Genomic DNA, 18,765 nt, shown 5'->3' with positions numbered 1-18,765 from the left:
GCTGTTTCTTGTTGCCATGTAGTTTGCTTCAGGAGACATGACCATTTCAAAACATGCTCAGGATGTACTTGGGGATGGATGTTGCAGGACCAGAGAGCCCTGGTGGCCTGGAGCAGGGATCAACTGTGAGCCTGGTGTCTGGGTGCTCTGGCCAGGGCGGCAATGGCCAGGATATTGTTGGTACTGCAGCTGGACCAGTGGCAGAGGCCGCTGGGTGCTGAGAAGCTGGCAGCAGCTGGGGAGCCATGGCTGGGGCCAGGAGCCAGTGGTGGCTAAAGAGCCGTGGCCAGGGTTAGGAAACTGGTGGAGGCTGGTGAGCCGCAGCCAAGGCTGGGAAGGTGGCAGAGACCTGGCGATAGCGGCCATGGAGTGAGATGCAGCCAGGGCTGGTAAGCTGGTGACGGGGGCCAGGAACAGAGCCACAGCCAGGGCTGGGAAGACCCCAAGCTGGCAAGTTGACAGTAGGGAATAGGGAGCTGGTGGCAGCCAGGAAGCCTCAGCTGGGACCCCCAGCTGGGGCTGGGAAACTCTAGCAGTGCTGGTGGCAGGGGAACCAGTGGCTGCATGCAGGGCCTAAAGTGCAGACTGGTGGCCTGGACTGGTGGCTGAATAGTATGGAGGGGAGCCAAGGAGCATTGACCTCCCCAGTCTGTCAAAATCCCCAGTTTGGAACAACTCACGTTCTGAGGGTGCCAGACCAGGGAGGTCCAACCTCAATAGCAAGGTGAACTCTGAGGGGTTTGCTTTTGTTCTCTCTGAAATAAAGAAAGTGGTAATTAAACTTAAAAACTGTTACCTCACCCCTAAAGTTGAGAGATCATGTACTCAAAATAACCTGTGAATTCCCTGCAACTGTGTTAATTTGAACACTTCGTGTGCACATAATATTTTCTCTCGTTTTTTCTACCTGAATGTTGTTTAATAAATTAAAACTTGTTTTATGTTGACATGATGACCTACAGGATGTGTAATGTGGCCATGGGAAAATTGCTAAAGAAACCTTAACTCTGGGATTTTCTCAAGGACTTTTGTTAGTTTGTATTTGGTTGCTCAGCCTTCGTGTTGCTCTCGTTTTTTAAAATTAATCTCTCTGTGCATAGAATGTGTACTTGTGTGTTTAAAGGACAGACTATTAAGGTAGTACTAACAGTCTGGTTTAAAAATCCTGAAACCTCATTAAGCTAACTTTCTCCTTAGGTGTCCCTGTTGTGTTTTGGTATTCTAGTATAGTCATAAGATGTGTCGCTGTTTCGGGAACTGTAATAGCATCTTACTTACGAGCTTTAGAGTAAGGGCAGGGTTTGGGGAGGTCATGCAGAGGTTTCTACCTCCTGTGCCATTGCAGAGTCCAGATCCAACACTTGGGTAGAAAAAACATGAGCTTAACATAATTCATTTGAAAAGCAGCTCCCCACCCTCTTTATGTGCCAGGTCTTGCATTCAGAATTGCTTAATATCCAACAGGAGCGTTAGTAGGTGGTGGCGTCTTCGTTTCTTGTGGGTTTTGTGCACATTCTCACAATAACTTGGATCTTCAACTGATTACCCTTTCATTAAAAGGCTCTTCTCGCCCTCTTTCAACAAGGGATTAACCTACCAACATGTTGCAGACAGCAGCAACTTACCGAGTATTTTATTTCTGCAGCCCATGCTCCCTGTGTAATTTTTCTTCTTCCCTTTTTTGTCGCTTGCCTCAGACGTGGATCAGGGCCTGATGGATCGTCTCAAGGAAATTAACAGCACTCTGGCAAGCCAACTTGGCCGACTACAGAACATCCAAAATACAGTGCAGGAGACTGAAGGCCTTGCCAGCCAAGCCCGAGAGCGGGTGGAGAGCACCGAGGAGCTGATTGAAGTAGCTTCTAATATGCTTGAGAGGGCGAAGGTGGCCGTTGCCAATGTGGTGAGTGCTTTGTGAAGGCGTGAGATGAAGTGAACTCCCTAATGTAGCGTTTTCCATTTTTGTTTATAGAATAAACTTATTTGTGTTCAGAGTATATTTCTCCCTCGTGTCTCTCGTAACAAACTACCACTGAGTTTGGATTGTGACCTTGTGTGTTTAACCTCATAAATCTGAGGATAAGTTTTGCTAGTGTGTCTTGAACAAACCAACAAGAAAAATATTGCTAGATGAAAGGAAATGCTTTTTAGTTTTAAAGTCACAGTAAGTCTATAAGTCATGACTGAATAATTGAAAGGACAAGCAACAAAAGAGGAAGAAAAACTTTTTAAAGGATGTTTGATTTTGCTTTCAGTCCATTACTCCGCCAGACTCAAGTGGTGACCCCAACAACATGACTCTCTTGGCAGAAGAGGCTCGTAAATTGGCTGAACGGTAAGGCCCAATGTCCATATAAAGTACTAGTGTAAAGGTAAGGCGGTTGAGTTTTGCCTTATTGAGGGCAGTGTGGGCCCCTGCTCAGAAATAGAAGGCTAACCTAAGTTGGCCTGAAATAGAGTGAGCCTCCTTTTGTGCAATATGAAGCTGCATCTGCTTAGACCAGCGATGGGGCATTGCATTCTGGGACCTGTAAGCACCAGAGCTGCAGCAGCGTATTACTGATGAGGGCAACCTTCAGCCTAAATGCAATTCTGTAGAAATGTAAAATCATAGCAGTACCCTGCAACTGCCCTCAGGGGCAGTAGGTTGAGGATACAGCCCCTCTTTATTAGCACCCTAACTGTGCTACTGGGAGAGGAAGGGGAATGGGTAGACGAGAATAAAATTGGTTGGTAATTCTAATTGGATTGTTTTCCGTCTGTAATATTACCCAGACACAGACAAGAAGCTGACGACATTGTGCGCATAGCAAAGGCAGCAAACGATACAGCTACAGAAGCCTATACATTGCTGTTGAAGACTCTCGCAGGAGAGAACCAAACTGCAAATGACATAGATGAGCTCAACAGGAAGTGAGTCAGTAATAAAAAGCCTATTACTTTACTCTCCCTTGGGTTTGAGTGGGGAAGGGATGGTGCTTACAACAAGATGTCCTCGATACGTTGGCTGGTGGGGAAGCACCTGCTTTTAAGCAGTAAGTTTCACATGTGTTCCCTATATCAGCTTCTGTTTTCACTTTCACCGTGCGAGTTTTGTCCCTCAGACGCTGATTCAGAAAGAGAATGAAATCATAGGTTAATGGGATGTTCTGTTGTCTTTTTAGGTATAATCAAGCAAAGAACATTTCTCGAGACCTAGAGAAGCAGGCTAACAAGGTGCTTGCAGAGGCAGAGGAAGCTGGGAATAAGGCCCTGCAGATTTATGCTAATCTCACCAGTCTGCCTGTTGTGGACACCACGGGCCTAGAGGTATCTTGAGTCAAGCAACACGTACAGCATGTTCAAAGAACACTGGCAGCAAACCTGAACTGATGTGATCAATTAATAATGCCTTGTTTAGAGTGTTGCAAGCAATACTGAAGCAAATGTGCATGTTTAAGTGCCATGTCATTTTCGTCTGCATGGAAGAGTCAAGTCCTTAACACGTGAGCCCTCATCGGAGAGGTGCACACGCAGGAAGCTGCATGTTTCTCCATTCCAAAGGCTGAAAGACAGTCAGCCTCTGGTGTGATCTGAACCTACTTTCTGAGGTTGCAAGAATCTGTGACCTAATGCTGAGCCCCCTAAACTATTCTCTCCCCCACTTCCCACTAGAAGAGAGTTTGATGTAAGCTTCCTTGCACAGGATCTCTCCCTCTCTCTCTCTGTGTCCCGTGTTGCATTTAACACAGCGAGGCCCTGATCCTGTTAGGAATTTTTGACCATAAATTAGTAATAGCAGAGTACTAGGAGTCTAACTGCAGCTTCTGTCTCTTTTGCATACTAGAAAGCACACAGTGTATCTCTCTCCCTGCTAAGAAGTTCTGTTATGTTCACAGAAGCTGGTTTTGTTTCCAATCTCCACATACAGACTGAGGCAAACAAGATCAAGAAGGAAGCGGAGGAGCTGGGTCAGCTCATTGACAGGAAGTTGAAGGATTATGAGGACTTGAGAGAAGACATGAAAGGGAAGGAACTGGAAGTAAGGAACCTCTTGGAGAAAGGAAGGACTGAACAACAGGTTAGTTCTGCAGTGCACAGGCTCTTGCTTCCTGAAGTGACCCTAAGGAAGCAAACTACAGAGCAGATCTGAGAGGTACAATTGTTCTGCTGCTGCTAATAAGTGGTTTTGTGGACATGAAGGTGGGTGGAGTGGGTGAACACAAGATAAAACAATGCAGCGGCGGTCTGATCCTCACAGGAGGGCAAGGGCGGCAGCTTGCTCTGTGAAGTGATCATGGATGGGTACGCCTCAAGGAACTGCGTTCTGTGGTTGCAGAAGCAGCATAGTCTACCTTTGGTGCTGAGCAGTGTTCCCTCTAATTTGTTATGTGCACCAATATGGAGATGAAGTGAAATACATTTCCTCCATATTGGTGCGTGTAACAACATTCATTCTGCGCGTGGACCATTTTTGGCAGGGATGGGGGCTAGGGGTGGAAGGTAGCTCAGGACTGGGGGCCATGAGAGCTCTGCCTGGGGGTGCAGGCTCTGTGTTGGGGCCAGGGAGGAGAGGTTTGGGGTGCAGAAGGGGACTCGGTTTGGGCAGAGATTGGGGGTTCAGGGGTGAAGGCTGGGGATGTGGGATCTGGGATGAGGATGGAAATGAGGAGATTTGGGTACAGGCTGCGCCATAGGAGAGAGCTCCACGCAGTCCTTTCTCACTGCAGCAGCTCCAGCTCTGCTGGCCGTGGCAGCGCCTCTGAGACGTGTCGTCTGGCTATAGTAGGTCCATACTGCCAGGCAAAGGGAGGGTGGAGGCTCTGAGAAGGTGTCTCTCCCCGGCCATGGCAGCCCCCTGCTGTAGCTGCATGAGTGCGCCTTTCTCTCGGCCTCAGCAGCCCCAAACGCTTGCATTGGAGCAGCTGCACAGCCTCACTGCTTTCAGGGAACTTCAGTGCCAAGTGCCGCCTTTTGTACCGGGCTGGGGTTTGCTGGGCCACTGGGATGCCATATTTAGGGTATGGGTAGATAAAGTCATACAGAAGAGGAGACTCTGCTGACCTAGGTTGTATCTCTCTAGACAGCTGACCAGCTGCTGGCCCGAGCTGATGCTGCCAAAGCTCTAGCTGAAGAAGCTGCCAAGAAGGGAAGGGACACACTGCAGGAAGCCAATGACATTCTCAGTAACCTGAGAGGTATGAGAGAGACTTGTGTACATGGCTTGTATAGTGATCGGGCTTCTCCTTCAGGCAGGCTGGGTTAGGAGCTGTGTGTTGTAAGTTCTCACCGTTGGAAACTGGCTTGTATAGTGATCGGGCTTCTCCTTCAGGCAGGCTGGGTTAGGAGCTGTGTGTTGTAAGTTCTCACCATTGGAAACTGGCATTTTGGTCAACAGTGACCATCAGCCGACACTGCTAGTCTCCATTTCTTAAAATTTAGCATCACTGTGTGTTCTGCATACTGTGCCTCTGCCCCCCGATCAGCAGTCGTCATGCTCTGGAAGCTTGGAGCACTGCATTTGCTAGGAGGCAGAAAGCCACCAATAAATATAATCCGCTATTCCTATATCTTAAATTGTGCCCTGATTGCCTGTGCAGTCAATCAGAACATCCTGGGTTAATGCCAGTGGTACCACCCGCATGTCAGTGCAGGAACAGAAACCACAGCACTCCCTTCAAAGACATTGGTCTGTTTACCCCATCTCCTCTCATTTTTTCTCCCCTCCATATAGAAGTAGCATAGATCAGGCTGCTGGCTGAGTTTCCTTGGCCTGGCAAGTATCCTGTAGATCAGGGAGCCAACCAGTGGCTGATTTTTTTTTCTTTTTCCCCCCTCTCTTTTAAACCAGATTTTGACAAGCGTGTGAATGATAACAAGACAGCTGCTGAGGGGGCACTGAAGAAGATTCCTGCCATTACCCGAACCATTGCTGAGGCCAATAACAAGACAAGGCAAGCAGAGCTGGCGCTTGGTAATGCTGCTGACGACGCCAGGGAAGCCAAGAGCAAAGCAGATGATGCTGAGAAAATTGCTAATTCTGTCCAGAAGGTGAGACTGTCATAGGACTCTTTATGAAACAGTGAAATTAACAGTGTGAGGGTGGTAGGAGGAGCCTTCTTTCTGCTCCCATGTGTCCTGAGGGGACTACGAACTTACTGAATTGTGTTAAGCCCATAGGATGTGTCTACACAACACAGTTAGTTTGAGATAATGGCTGCTATTGCGAAATAACTTGGTGAAATTATTTCAAAATATCAGATGTATTATTTCTAATTTGGAAAACCTCATTGTATGAGGAATAGCACCTATTTGAAATAAGTATTTCAAAATAGGGGCTGTGGAGACGGAATAGGTTCTATTTCGAAATAAACTATTTCAAAAGAGCATATTTTGAAACAAAGCTGGTGTAGGGGTTCTAATCTGAAATAGGCTGTCTTGTGTGTGGACACACTCTTTCGAAATAAGATTTGCTAATTTGGGGATTCCCTGTGGTGTAGTCACATTATTCTGGATTATGTTATTTTGGAATAATAACTCTGGAATAAGCTATTCTAGAATAACTCTGTAGTGTAGACATACCCGTAGTGCGCTAGCATGGCCTTGGTGACCCACTGTGTAAATTCCAGGCACTGAGACTAGCTGGTATAAAATCTTCTCCTGAATTGTATGGGTGAGGTTTCCTCCCGTCAGAGAATGCCTCAAACAACAGACACTCTTGCCCTTTGGGATGTTGTGGACAAAAGGAAGAGGTGAAGAATTTTCTTTTGTATCTTGCATATTCCACCCTTTCATAAATTTTATCTACATTGTCCTTAGAATGCTGCTAGTACAAAGTCTGAGGCCGACAAGGCTTTTTCCGATGCGACAAAGCTGGACAAAGAAGTGGATGATATGCTGAAACAGCTGCAAGCTGCAGAGAAGGAGCTGAAGAGGAAGCAGGAGGAGGCTGATCAGGATATGATGATGGCAGGCATGGTGAGATATTCTGGGAGCTGAATGCAGTGGGTGGGATATTCAGAAGAGTTGATACTGTAGTTGGGAGACTCTACTGGAACGGTGCTCGGACATCCAATCTGCTCCCATTGATGTGAATCACTTTGGCCGTGTGCGTGCTCTCTTTGGATAACAGTGTAGACCCCCAGTCAGCCAACACTGTGGACCTCAGAGAGCCCCCAAGAATTACAAATCAAGCGAGGTACAAAGGCACTGGTGCCAGGTTTTTTGTCGTTGACATATGGTCTCCAACACCCTCATGAGTCTCCAATATGACTCAACCGTTTACACTGGTACATGCATGCGCCGTGAAAATGGCCGCGACTCAGTTGATGGCAAGGGGGCTCCGTCATCCCCTAGGTTGCTCGTTGCAGCCCCTGTTACACACACCTTTATACACAGGCGTATACAAGTTAGGTATCCAGGTACACCCCCCTTGTTGTAATACATTGACACCCCTTAATGTAACTAGATCTACCCATTAACTTGGGGGATAATGGTGGTACCATCAAAACAACACTATCCATCATGCTGTCTTTACGATGTGTTCCTGAACTTGGTTGGGAATGTACCTGGTGCTAAGCTGTTATCTATTGGGAGTGTATGGGGAGTGCATGTTACCAAGCAGGATGTGTTTATGTGTATCACTAAGTGCCTAGCTCTGGGTGCTTTTAGGTGTTTTTCTTTGCTTTCAGGCCCTGTGACTTATCAGCTCTGTCTCTTGCTGCATTCCTGTGGGCAGAATCTACCTAGCCCAGTTTTTCTTTAACCTACTGTTGTTCAGGCTTGAGGCGTTTAGCTTTGCAGTATGTTAACAAAGCATTGACTGTTGTCCTTGGCCTTTAGCCTAACACCAAGCCTCTCTTTGCTACTTTCACCCACTTTTTGTCTTTTTATGGGGAGGATGTTTACCCATCACCCCGGAAAAGCATAATGCATAGACTGAAAGGTAACCCAGTGGGCTAAACACTGTCATGAACACACCGTTCTTCCCCCATCCATGCACTCATGCCCCATCTGTCCCAAAATGTGCACATTCCCTTGTGTGACTGATGGTCGGATTTTTTTTTTTTTTTGCCTGTTTTGATTAGTCCCTTATGATGGACCTGGGAATGTTAGGCCTGGGACCATAACCACAAGGTGGGGTAAATGCATTTGATAACATGAGATGGCTTTGGCTCTTATGGGTCTTTGAGGACAAAGCTCTTCGCTGTGAAAATAAGTGCCCATAAATGCTTGTAACTGGTTATATAAGGATATAGACTGTTACAGGGGCTTAGGTAATATGCGTAGGATATTGCTGTGTAACTAGGTATAGGAGATGTGAGTGTGGCTATGAGATATTCGGCCCTCCTTTGCTGGGCTAGAAAATTGTTTATCCAGCTGTAACGTTTTATAGGGAGGAAGAGCATTTTAGTAGCAGTGTTAACACTGCTTGATGGCCAAAACGCATGAGAACCAATTTGAATTGTACTGGTAACCGGTACACAAAATTCAGTATTAGTAGCAATACATGTATACAAAAAAAATTTGAGTATCCAAGGGCACAGACTATATCTTGTATTCGTACCACCTCTTGTACTAATTCCTTGTGTACCATGAGAACCCAGCCTTTTCTGGTATTAGTATTAATCGTAGAATAGCATTCACACGGCCACCATCCCTTATGTTTAATGCACTAAGCCTGATTTAGATCGAGGCCAGTGTCTGTGGCTAAACACACAGAGGGAAAATGTTGTACATATGTGTTATTTACCACAGTCCCACACTGTTTGCAACCGGCTTCTGCATCCATCCATTTAGGGATGGTCGTCGTGAGGTACACGTTTACCATCCTCATGATGTAATTGAGGCATTCTGTAAAATTTAGGTACTTGTAAAAACTTTGGAATTAATATTATGTATTCCTTGTTCCTGTACATGCTTTATGATGGCTGTATGGTACAATATTTGTGGCCAATTTTGTAGCTGCGTAATTTTATGTATGTCTGTTTAGGAGGTGTGTGAAGTTTAGAGTTATTACTGGAACCTGTCTATAAGATAACAGTAAAAAAACAAACAATCAAGCAAAAACAAAACAACAATAACAACAACAATAAAAACACATGAATCACAATTAAGAACATAATGTAACACCCAGCAACAAACGTATGTTTCCTGTGTACTTTTAGTAAAGTCAGTTCTTTAATGATTCTTCCTCTGTTACATTTTGTCCAGGAATTTTTCGTATTTGCAACTGTCCCGTCTTAGGCACTGTTTAGATCAGGTGGCATGACTTTGTGGATATGTTCTTCTTGTTGTCGTCTTTTTGCTTTACATACCAACTGAAAAACAGTTCCAGCTGGATGGGTTTGGCTTGCCATCTGTGTCGTAGTGGTAGGTGGTAAGGTCTCAGTTTATAAATTCTGGACCACTTCATAGGTTGGGTTAATCTGCATTGTATCAGAGTCCCTTTGTATTGGATAACCCAAACTGCATTGGACAACATGCATTGCCAGGCTGGTAAATACCTGTGAAAATAAAAAACAAATGCTTCTGTCTCCTATGAGATTGTGTAGCCACATGCAATTTTTTTTTTATTGTAATACATAATGTGGTTTTAGGCTTTTTGTAGTGTCCAATAGGTAGCAAGTTGTTTACAGAGTCTCAATTTATTTTTAAGAGCCATTAAGTTTCTGCTATAGTATGCAATAGGGCTTTTTTTTTTTAAGTGAGATGGGTTAAATTTTGCACCATACTTTTGACAACAGTTTAGAAGTTTAATTTTGCTCTGTTTCACTGACCACCGAGATATTATTCACATACTACTCTATTTTTCCTGTCTGCAACAATTCTTTCTTTTCCAGCATATTTTTACAACATTGTGAAAGATTCTGTGTGTGTCATAGTACTTCATAGGCAAAATGTTCCAGAAGTATTGCACACCCTGAAATACAAAAGCTGTTTAATACCAGGACTCTGGATTTAGAGAGAGACTGCGAAATCCATTTGCCATATCAAGCACTGTGAAGCACTTTCTTTCAGGGAGTGCTATTACAGCAGCTCCCCGCTTCATGGGTTTTTTTAACCCTTTGTAGTGAATGGTTAATTTTCATGTTCCATCTTTTTTTATGACTAGCCAAATAGGTGCCATGTTAGGTGCTGAACACCGGGGATTAGTTTTCATTTTTTCAATTTTTAATGACTTGTTTCAGTGACTCTTTAGCTTTCAGGGATATGGAATGTTACTTAAGATATGGGGACACATCCCTTTTTCATGTTACTGGGGTTTACACCAGTTTGGTATTCTAAGGTGTTTACTGCTCAGACATTCCAATGGAGGTGGGGTTGTTTTCAATTTTATTGCTTTTGCAGTTGGAGTAGCAAGTTCCATGGGGATTAGGGTAATTTTAGATACTTCTTTTGGTTCCATGGTAGTCTGTCTAATACACGAATTTGGAAAATCTAGTATTATTCCCAATTGTTTAACAGTTTCTGCTCCAATTAAATTTCTCTCCCAGAAACAGCATACTTCTCCAGAATGGTATGGGCACCAACCTGAAGAGGTATCTCTTTAACATCGTTGGTTTGATTTGTTCCTGTTATGCACTGAATTTGTACAGTGTCGACTACCGGATAATCATCCAATGCATCTTTTAGGATAGGGGTTCCATCCCACATCTCCCCAGTGCAGCATCCATTACAGTTGTCCCATGTTCAGTTTTTTACTTTGGCTAAGGCTGCCTGTATTAACTTCTGTCCCATCTCTACCAGCATTTTAAAAACATAAGCAGCCTGTTGTATAACAGGGGGATGGCACATTTCTTTTTTTTCAAGTTCTTAACAGCTGTTTTCAATCACTTCAAGGAGGAAAATGTTATCTCTTTGGAATGTTTGCTGCCCTGTCTGCAGGCTTAGCACTTTCTAGTGATTTATCGAGGATGTTACCTCCTTTCTCTCTCTGATCTTTCCCTTCGCCTTGGAGGCAGGTAGAGTAGTATGTTGTTTAAGGTATCACACTGCCTGTTCCAGCATTTGCAAAGTTCTGTACTTTCTGTTTTTGCTGCTATTCTTTAGAGCTTCAGTTTCTGTCATTGCTTTACATGTGCCAGTCCTGGTATCCCCACTTTCATAAGGGTGCCCCCGCCCTCCCCCCCACCCCAGTCTGGCAATCCAGTGGGTCCATATTTCATCAAACACTGTGGGGATTTTAAGGGAGGGGTTATATAGGGATTCCCTCGCTCCGAGTTTTCAGTCATGTTTATCACGATTCCTACAGAGCACAGCTTGCTTACTCACCAGATTGGCAGTCTGGGTCACCAGTGTAGTCAGGCGTCCCTGCCTGCACGGTGCTCGAACGTCCAGTCTGCTCCCGTTGATGTTAACTACTTTGGCCATGTGCATGCGCTGTCTTTGGACAGTAGCATAGACTCCCGGTTAGCCAACACTGCGGACCTCGGAGAGACCCCAAGACCCACAAATCAAGCGAGGAACAAAGGCACTGGAGCCAGGTTTACTGTCGTTGACGTATGGTCTCCAACACCCTCATGAGTCTCCAATATGACTCAACCGTTTACACTGGTAGATGCATACGCTGTGACAGTGGACGCGACTCAGTTGACAGCAAGGAGGCTCCGTCATCCCCTAGGTTGCTCGTTGCAGCCCCTGTTACACACACCTTTATACACAGGCATATACAAGTTAGGTATCCAGGTACACCCCCCTTATTGTAATACATTGACACCCCTTAATGTAACTAGATCTACCCATTAACTTGGAGGATAATGGTGATACCATCAAAACAACACTATCCATCATGCTGTCTTTACGACCTGTTCCTGAACTTGGTTGGGAATGTACCTGGTGCTAAGCTGTTATCTATGGGGAGTGTAAGTTACTAAGCAGGATGTGTTTATGTGTATCACTAAGTGCCTAGCTCTGGGTGCTTTTAGGTGTTTTTCTGTGCTTTTAGGCCCTGCGACTTATCAGCTCTGTCTCTTGTTGTATTTCTTTGGGCAGAATCTACCTAGCTCAGGTTTCTTTAACCTACTTTTGTTCCGGCTTGAGGCATTTAGCTTTGCGGTATGTTAACAAAGCATTGACTGTTGTCCTCGGCCTTTAGCCTTATACCTAACCTCTCATTGCTACAGATACAGGTGTCAGTGGTGAGACAGGGCATCTTTGCTTTGTCATTCATGGTATCCAATGTACTGTCCTGTTCCAAACACTTTTGGGTTGGGTCTCGGTACATTTCGTGACCTTTTTTTTACTTAGGTTTGTAAGTGAATGGTGGGGGGAAGCAGATTAGAATGTAATGCATCTTGTAGCTTTTAACTGCAGAGCACTGCCGTGTTTTGATAGCTGGGAAACCGCATTGATGACCTAAGACTTCCCTGATGTGTAAATGAAAGAGTGATTGTAGCCCAATGTGATCTCTGCTGTCCAGTGCAAGCCTCCTTCATTATTAGTGTTTCCCATGGAAAGACAAAGCAATTTAATTCCTGCTCTGTACGTGCACATGTGCGCGCTCTCTCTCTCTCTCTCTCTCTCTCTCTCTCGATCCACAGATCGAAAATTGTATTAGGGGCTATTGTCCTAGACAGAGGAGTCAGGAATGCAAAACAATGTTCAGAGACGTACGAGGCTGGCTGTTTGTATCCTTGTTGGGCAAGTTGCGTGCTCTAGGATGGCAAGCACTGGGTTGGGAAGCTCTAAGATGGGGAAAGGCAAATCCATTCTGATCCTGACCTCTCTGACTTCATTGCATTTACACCCATTTTTTTTTTCTTCCAGGCTTCTCAGGCCGCCCAAGAGGCAGATGACAATGCAAGAAAAGCGAAGACCTCTGTTGCCAGCTTACTCACCATGATTAATGGCCTTTTGGACCAGCTAAGTATGCATCTAATTTAATTCTCCACACTTCTCACAGAATTCTGCTTCTAATACTTATGCCTTGTTCTTCAGTGTTGTTTTATTGCAGAACCTGGAAGAAAGTAGTGATTGGATTAGGTTTTCTGTTCACCTGAAACTCTTGTGCCAGGAATCTAATGGCCCCCTAAATTATTTATTTCTGAATCAGTATTTTGCAGGTTAACCTCAAAGGCTCATTGTGTAGTGTGCTGTGTTCATTGCTGCTTTGTGTGAGTATTGTGGATGTGACTTTGTTTCACAGTGTCAGACTGTTGGCCCTTAAAGCGCTGAAGACGGTCTAAAGAAGGCTGGAGTTCTATCCTCTTTCATTTCCTCTGCTCAGGTTGTTTCTTTCTGCCTTTGGAGACTTAAATACATGTTGGTCTCCAGAGTGATGGTCTTCCAGCAGGGGAGGAAAACAGGGAAATGATGAAAAGTCTTCTAGCTCTTGTTCGGATAAATAAGTTTACGGTCTTAATGTTGCTGCTTGGAGGAATCTAGAGCCCTTTTGACAAGCATGTGCTGGCTCCTTCAGGGAAAGAGGAATAGAAAAGCTGCTGTGAAAATGAAGGCATGAGAGAGATCCAGGTCGTCCCTTCCTCACCCTCTTCTCTCTCGGCCACAGTCCCCTACGAAGGGTACAACCGCCAGGGTCTCTGTGATGGAGATTCAAGCTTAGAGAAGAGCATCAGCTGGCTTTAGAGCTGGGAAGCCCCAGCCTCTGTCCCAAATCCAGACTGCGGCTTCCCTGCGTCCAACCCCGAGGCTCAAGGCTCCCCTCCCCAGCATCTGGCCTGTGGCGGAGTGGGGAGCCCTGAGCCAGACCAAGCAAGCCGTGGCCAGGCCAAGCCCGCAGGCTCTGCCGGGCAGGGAGCAGCTGTGCTGCAGCCTCTGCTGCCACTGATCATGCCCATGACGGGGTAGGTGCAGCGCTTCCTGGACACTGTGTTTCCTTCCTCCCTCCCCCCAGGCACTCTGATTGGCTACAGTTCCAGCCAGTCAGAGCAGTGGAATGGTGCCTGGGAGTGGGTAGAAAAACTTCCCCAGGATGCTTTTTTCCCTGCTGCTGTTCCCTCAGCTGGGGGAGGGAGCAGCAGCAGCGGCAGCACACAGAGGTAGCACTCCACCCGCCGCATTGCCCGGCACTCCTGTCCCCTCCTCCTGCACCTCCCTCCCACCCCGACCTCTGACCTCCAGCCTGCTCCTGAACCCGCCAGCTCCCAACCGCCCACCCCCAGCCTGCTCCTGAACCCCCCAGCCCACGTCTGCACCTTACCTCCCACCCCGCTCCCCCAACCTGCTACTGCACCCTTTCTCTCACCCAGCTCCCAACCGCCCACCCCCAGCCTGCTCCTGAACCCCCCAGCCCGCCCCCCCAACCCCAGCCTGCTACTGCACCCCCCAGCCCACTTCTGCACCTTACCTCCCACCCCGCTCCCCCAGCCTGCTACTGCACCCTTTCTCTCACCCAGCTCCCAACCGCCCACCCCCAGCCTGCTCCTGAACCCCCCACCCCGCTCCCCCAACCCCAACCTGCTCCTGAACCCCCCAGCCCACTCCCCCAACCCCAGCCTGCTACTGCACCCTTTCTCTCACCCAGCTCCCAACCGCCCACCCCCAGCCTGCTCCTGAACCCGCCAGCCCACTCCCCCAACCCCAGCCTGCTACTGCACCCTTTCTCTCACCCAGCTCCCAACCGCCCACCCCCAGCCTGCTCCTGAACCCCCCACCCCGCTCCCCCAACCCCAGCCTGCTACTGCACCCTTTCTCTCACCCAGCTCCCAACCGCCCACCCCCAGCCTGCTCCTGAACCCGCCAGCTCCCAACCGCCCACCCCCAGCCTGCTCCTGAACCCGCCAGCTCCCAACCGCCCACCCCCAGCCTGCTCCTGAACCCCCCAGCCCACGTCTGCACCTTACCTCCCACCCCGCTCCCCCAGCCTGCTACTGCACCCTTTCTCTCACCCAGCTCCCAACCACCCACCCCCAGCCTGCTCCTGAATCCACCCTCCTATCCAGACCGCACACCTGCTCCCCAGCAGCCCCCTCCCACACACTGAACCCTGAACCCATGACAGAATGGAGGTGTCTCAGTCAGGGGCCACGTCAGCGAGGATTTTATGGGATTTATTTTATTCTTTATTCTGTTTTATTTTGCATCTCATTTCTATGTGGCCCCCAATCCAAAAAAGTCTCCTTCCCACTTCAGATTTCTGAAGGTTACAAGATTTTAGTTAATTACAACGGAAAGTATTTTTCTGTCTCATTAAACCCTCTTCTTCCTCCTTACTCCCCACCATGGAGTTCCACTGCCATTAATGTCTCGGCAGAAGATTGTCTATTGACAATACATGTTCTGCTACATCCTGAGACTTGCCAGGATTCGCTAAATCCCTCCTATGTTTACAAAGCCCTTGCCCAGCAACACACGTAGAAGTGCATTGTAGAGTTAGTAGAGAGTAATTAACTGTATATTGCACAGCTGCGCAATTCATAGGGATCTCTTAACCTGATAAGCTATGGTAGCGAAGCTTGTGTTAAGAATGTGGAAGATGGAGTTTGTCTTTTTATAGCTGATGTCAAAGAAATATTTAAAATGTATTATTAAAAACAGAGAGAGGGGTCCTGAACTGGTACAAAGTGGAAGAACTGACCTACAGGTATGAAGTGAGCTAGAATGGTTTTTAAATCAGCTGTCACCCAAGCACTATCTAGACTGGGTGGTACACTTCCTGTTTATTCATAGTGGGTTCAGGTAAGTGTTGTGTCTGCACCCAAATACAGATGAACCCACTTAACCTGAAACTCCACCTTGCAAAGTGTAGCCTGGATTTGTTTCACAGAATTGAAAGTCCCAGTGGCAATTCCCATTCGTGTTAGTGTTTTGTGAAAACAGATATTTCACCATAAGGAGGTTCCACAGTATTAATCCATAATTTGCACTCTCCTCGGTAAATGCTTTTGAGCAGCCAACAGTCTCATGAAGTGTTAGTGGAATTCATTGTGTATGTTGCTGGTTTTCTAGGGAAACTGGACCCAGTGGACTTGAACAAACTGAATGAGATTGAGGGCACCCTGAACTCAGCCAAAGATCAGATGAAAGACAGTGATTTGGACCGGAAAGTGACTGAACTGGAGGATGCAGCCAGGCGGCAGGACGAAGCCATACAGGCCTACAACAGGGACATTGAGGATATCCTGAAGGACATTAGCAACCTGGAAGACATCAAGAAGACCTTGCCGTCTGGCTGTTTCAACACCCCGTCCATTGAGAAACCCTAAGGGTGTGCTGGGGGTGGGGTGGAGGCCTTCCCCCCGTGACTGGTGGAGCAGTTGTTTGGCTATGGAGTGCCTTAACACACAGATTACCTTCTTCAAATCCCCAGCTCTCCACTGCTCACAGTTGCTGTTTCTTTCCAAATCAGGAAAAGTCGTGAAGTTTTAAAGAGAATCAAATTAAATATCCATTTTTGGGCATCAAAGGGGTTTATTAAAATAACTTTTCTCTTTCTCAACACTCCATTCTGCCCCTCTCTCATTCTTGCTTCCCTTTGATTTGCACAAGGATGTGAAATGTTTTGGACTACTCTTACTGTGGTGCAGAAACGACCACGTGAGCCAGTGTATAGTGGGGCAAGCTAGCTCTTGTTTTTCTCCTCTTCTCCCTCACACCTTAAAACTGCCTTAGTCTTGGAGTTTGCTGTTTCAATGAAGGAAAGGGTGGCTATCAAAGTATTATTATAATGGCCAGTATAGCTGCACTCATAAAAACACTAATCTCTTGCCCCTTTTACAATAATCTATGTAAATGAATGGCCAATCAAAAATTTTGGTAGCCATCTACCAAATGGTTTAGCATCTTTCTGGAGTGCAATATATCCCTCTACTGAGAAAGATATACAGCCTCTGAGAAGAGCTTGTGGGAGGAAAGGGAGAGGAACGGGGTGATAGGTCTGTTGGCCTGTAAAACAGAAATGTTCTTTCCTGTCTGTGAACAGCTGCGTAATCTACTCCTCCAGGTAGGAAGCTTGCAGGTGATCCGTTCTGATCTCCACAATAGTCAGCAGGAGTCTGAAAAGAGAACTTCCAGGGTTACAGAGAGAGTAAGATATTTTAAAAGCCACTAAGATCTTTGTGAAGAAGAAAGCAGAGAGCTCATACCAGTTAACCTGTCTGCATATGAAGCTGATGTCTTCATGTAGAACACAAGTGTCTATTAATATAGAGCGGTAAGGGTCTGTCTCTCCACCCTGTTGCTGTCAGGGGATGGTGTTTTACACTACAATACCAGGGTTGTCTTTGTCCAAGTCAAAACCCATCCTATCCCCATTTTCCTGCTGATCTCCCACTCTTCCTAAAATGCTGCAGCACAGATTGCTCAGACCTTGCTCTGGTGGCAGATGTCCAGCACTCGCATTATTTCACACAGCTGCCACTTGGGAATTTCTGTCCAAATCAATGTCACCTGCTCCCACCTAGCTGAGCTACCTTATTAGGGTGGGGGAGGAGATGCCTTTAACTCCTCCCCCTTGAGTTTTCCCATTAGATCAGTCTGACACCCCCTGCCTCTGAGATCCATATATATATCTATCCTTAAACACTATGCAACTTTGTACGTTTGCGTAGCGGGGAAGAAATTGTTATCTGACACACACTGGTGCTATTAATTATTTCAAATTGATATTTTTGTGTGAATGTGGGATTTTTTTTTGTTCTGTGTCTGTTTGTTTTATCATGATTATAGAGCGAGGAAGTCTTATCTTTTGTGTGTGTGTGTGTGTGTGTAAATATACTCAGTCCTCTTTCCAGAATGACACAGTCTGTTCTCCTCAAATGCACCATATATCTCAGCCATTTATTATTCCTTCAGGGTCTGGCATCTCCCCTGGCCAGTCTCCTGCTCTCTTCTCTCCCTTGTGTTTACAGTATCTGTATTCTGTGGTATTAACAATAACCGGCTTGCCTGTGTATGCAGTCCAATGATGGGGCACCCAGCCTCTCTTCCAGAGTCAAGCGCAGCCCACCCCCCCCCCCCCCCCAAAAGGACTCTGACGTGTATAACTCATCAGAGACCAGTTACCTTTAGTCTCTGACTATTGGTAGTGATGGTTGTGGGTTTGCTCCTGGGTCTTGTCGCACTCTGATGGGCCCAGCGGAGGTTTAAGAGCTGACTCCATAGCCTTCCTATCCGTGCTAGAAGTGAGAGTTCGGTTTGGGGCTCTGATCATGCTGCTGGGCAGGGGAGAGCAGTTCCCGCCAGCCCTCGCATCTCCTGCTTCTTACCGAGAGTTTGTTACAAATTCACCAAAAACTGACTTGGAATTCCCCTGCCTGGAAATGCCCCTAAGCTGCCAGTGAAGGAGAGTTGCCTTCGCTGTTGGAGTTGCAGGACTTTCCTATCAGTATTTCCTGGCTGGCTTGTTCCAGTCCTGTGGCTGCCTTCTAACCATGTCACCTCTCTGCCAAGGCTGTGGGAAGACCAGATACGAAGATGCAGTACCATGCCCTGGCTGATCTCAGGCCTAAGGTTTCTGGCTTTTCACTTTTTCTTAAGCTGTTTTTAACAGATTTTTATTTTTTAAAAAAAGATCTTTATAAGCAACCTCTTACTACACTACTGCATTACAGCCCCAATATCTCATTGTATAGGTCCAGTTATTTCTTTGCCTAATGTGATGACAAGAAGGCTGCTGGTAGAATGCTGGTTGTGACAGGGAACACACGACAGTTCCCTCGTTTTATTCTTGCCTGTGGCCTTCTCCATATGTGCCTTCATTTCAGCTTTTGCTTTAATCTGTGGTCTTGCTGTCTCGGGCGGTGAACAAGCGCAACTCTTGCAGTTTTTTATGTATAAAACAGTATTTCTTATTTATATTAAAGTCTGAATATTTGTAACCCCTCA

General features: G+C 46.4%; 1 protein-coding gene across 1 annotated transcript in view; it reads left to right on the top strand.

The window, feature by feature from the left end:
* Window positions 1-18,765, top strand: part of LAMC1 (laminin subunit gamma 1) — a 141,383-nt gene extending 122,618 nt beyond the window's left edge. The window contains exons 19-28 of the mRNA XM_075003460.1: window positions 1,698-1,903; window positions 2,256-2,335; window positions 2,776-2,913; window positions 3,165-3,309; window positions 3,911-4,060; window positions 5,063-5,177; window positions 5,831-6,030; window positions 6,799-6,957; window positions 12,748-12,847; window positions 15,889-18,765. Coding sequence (XP_074859561.1) covers window positions 1,698-1,903; window positions 2,256-2,335; window positions 2,776-2,913; window positions 3,165-3,309; window positions 3,911-4,060; window positions 5,063-5,177; window positions 5,831-6,030; window positions 6,799-6,957; window positions 12,748-12,847; window positions 15,889-16,145 — 1,550 coding nt within the window. The 3' untranslated portion in view covers window positions 16,146-18,765. The remainder of the gene's footprint in view (window positions 1-1,697; window positions 1,904-2,255; window positions 2,336-2,775; window positions 2,914-3,164; window positions 3,310-3,910; window positions 4,061-5,062; window positions 5,178-5,830; window positions 6,031-6,798; window positions 6,958-12,747; window positions 12,848-15,888) is intronic.

The sequence above is a fragment of the Carettochelys insculpta genome, chromosome 9 (assembly GCF_033958435.1).
Source record: "Carettochelys insculpta isolate YL-2023 chromosome 9, ASM3395843v1, whole genome shotgun sequence".
Taxonomy (NCBI): Eukaryota; Metazoa; Chordata; order Testudines; family Carettochelyidae; genus Carettochelys; species Carettochelys insculpta.
Note: the sequence above shows the minus strand (reverse complement) of the source record. Positions and strands in the feature narration are given on the sequence as shown.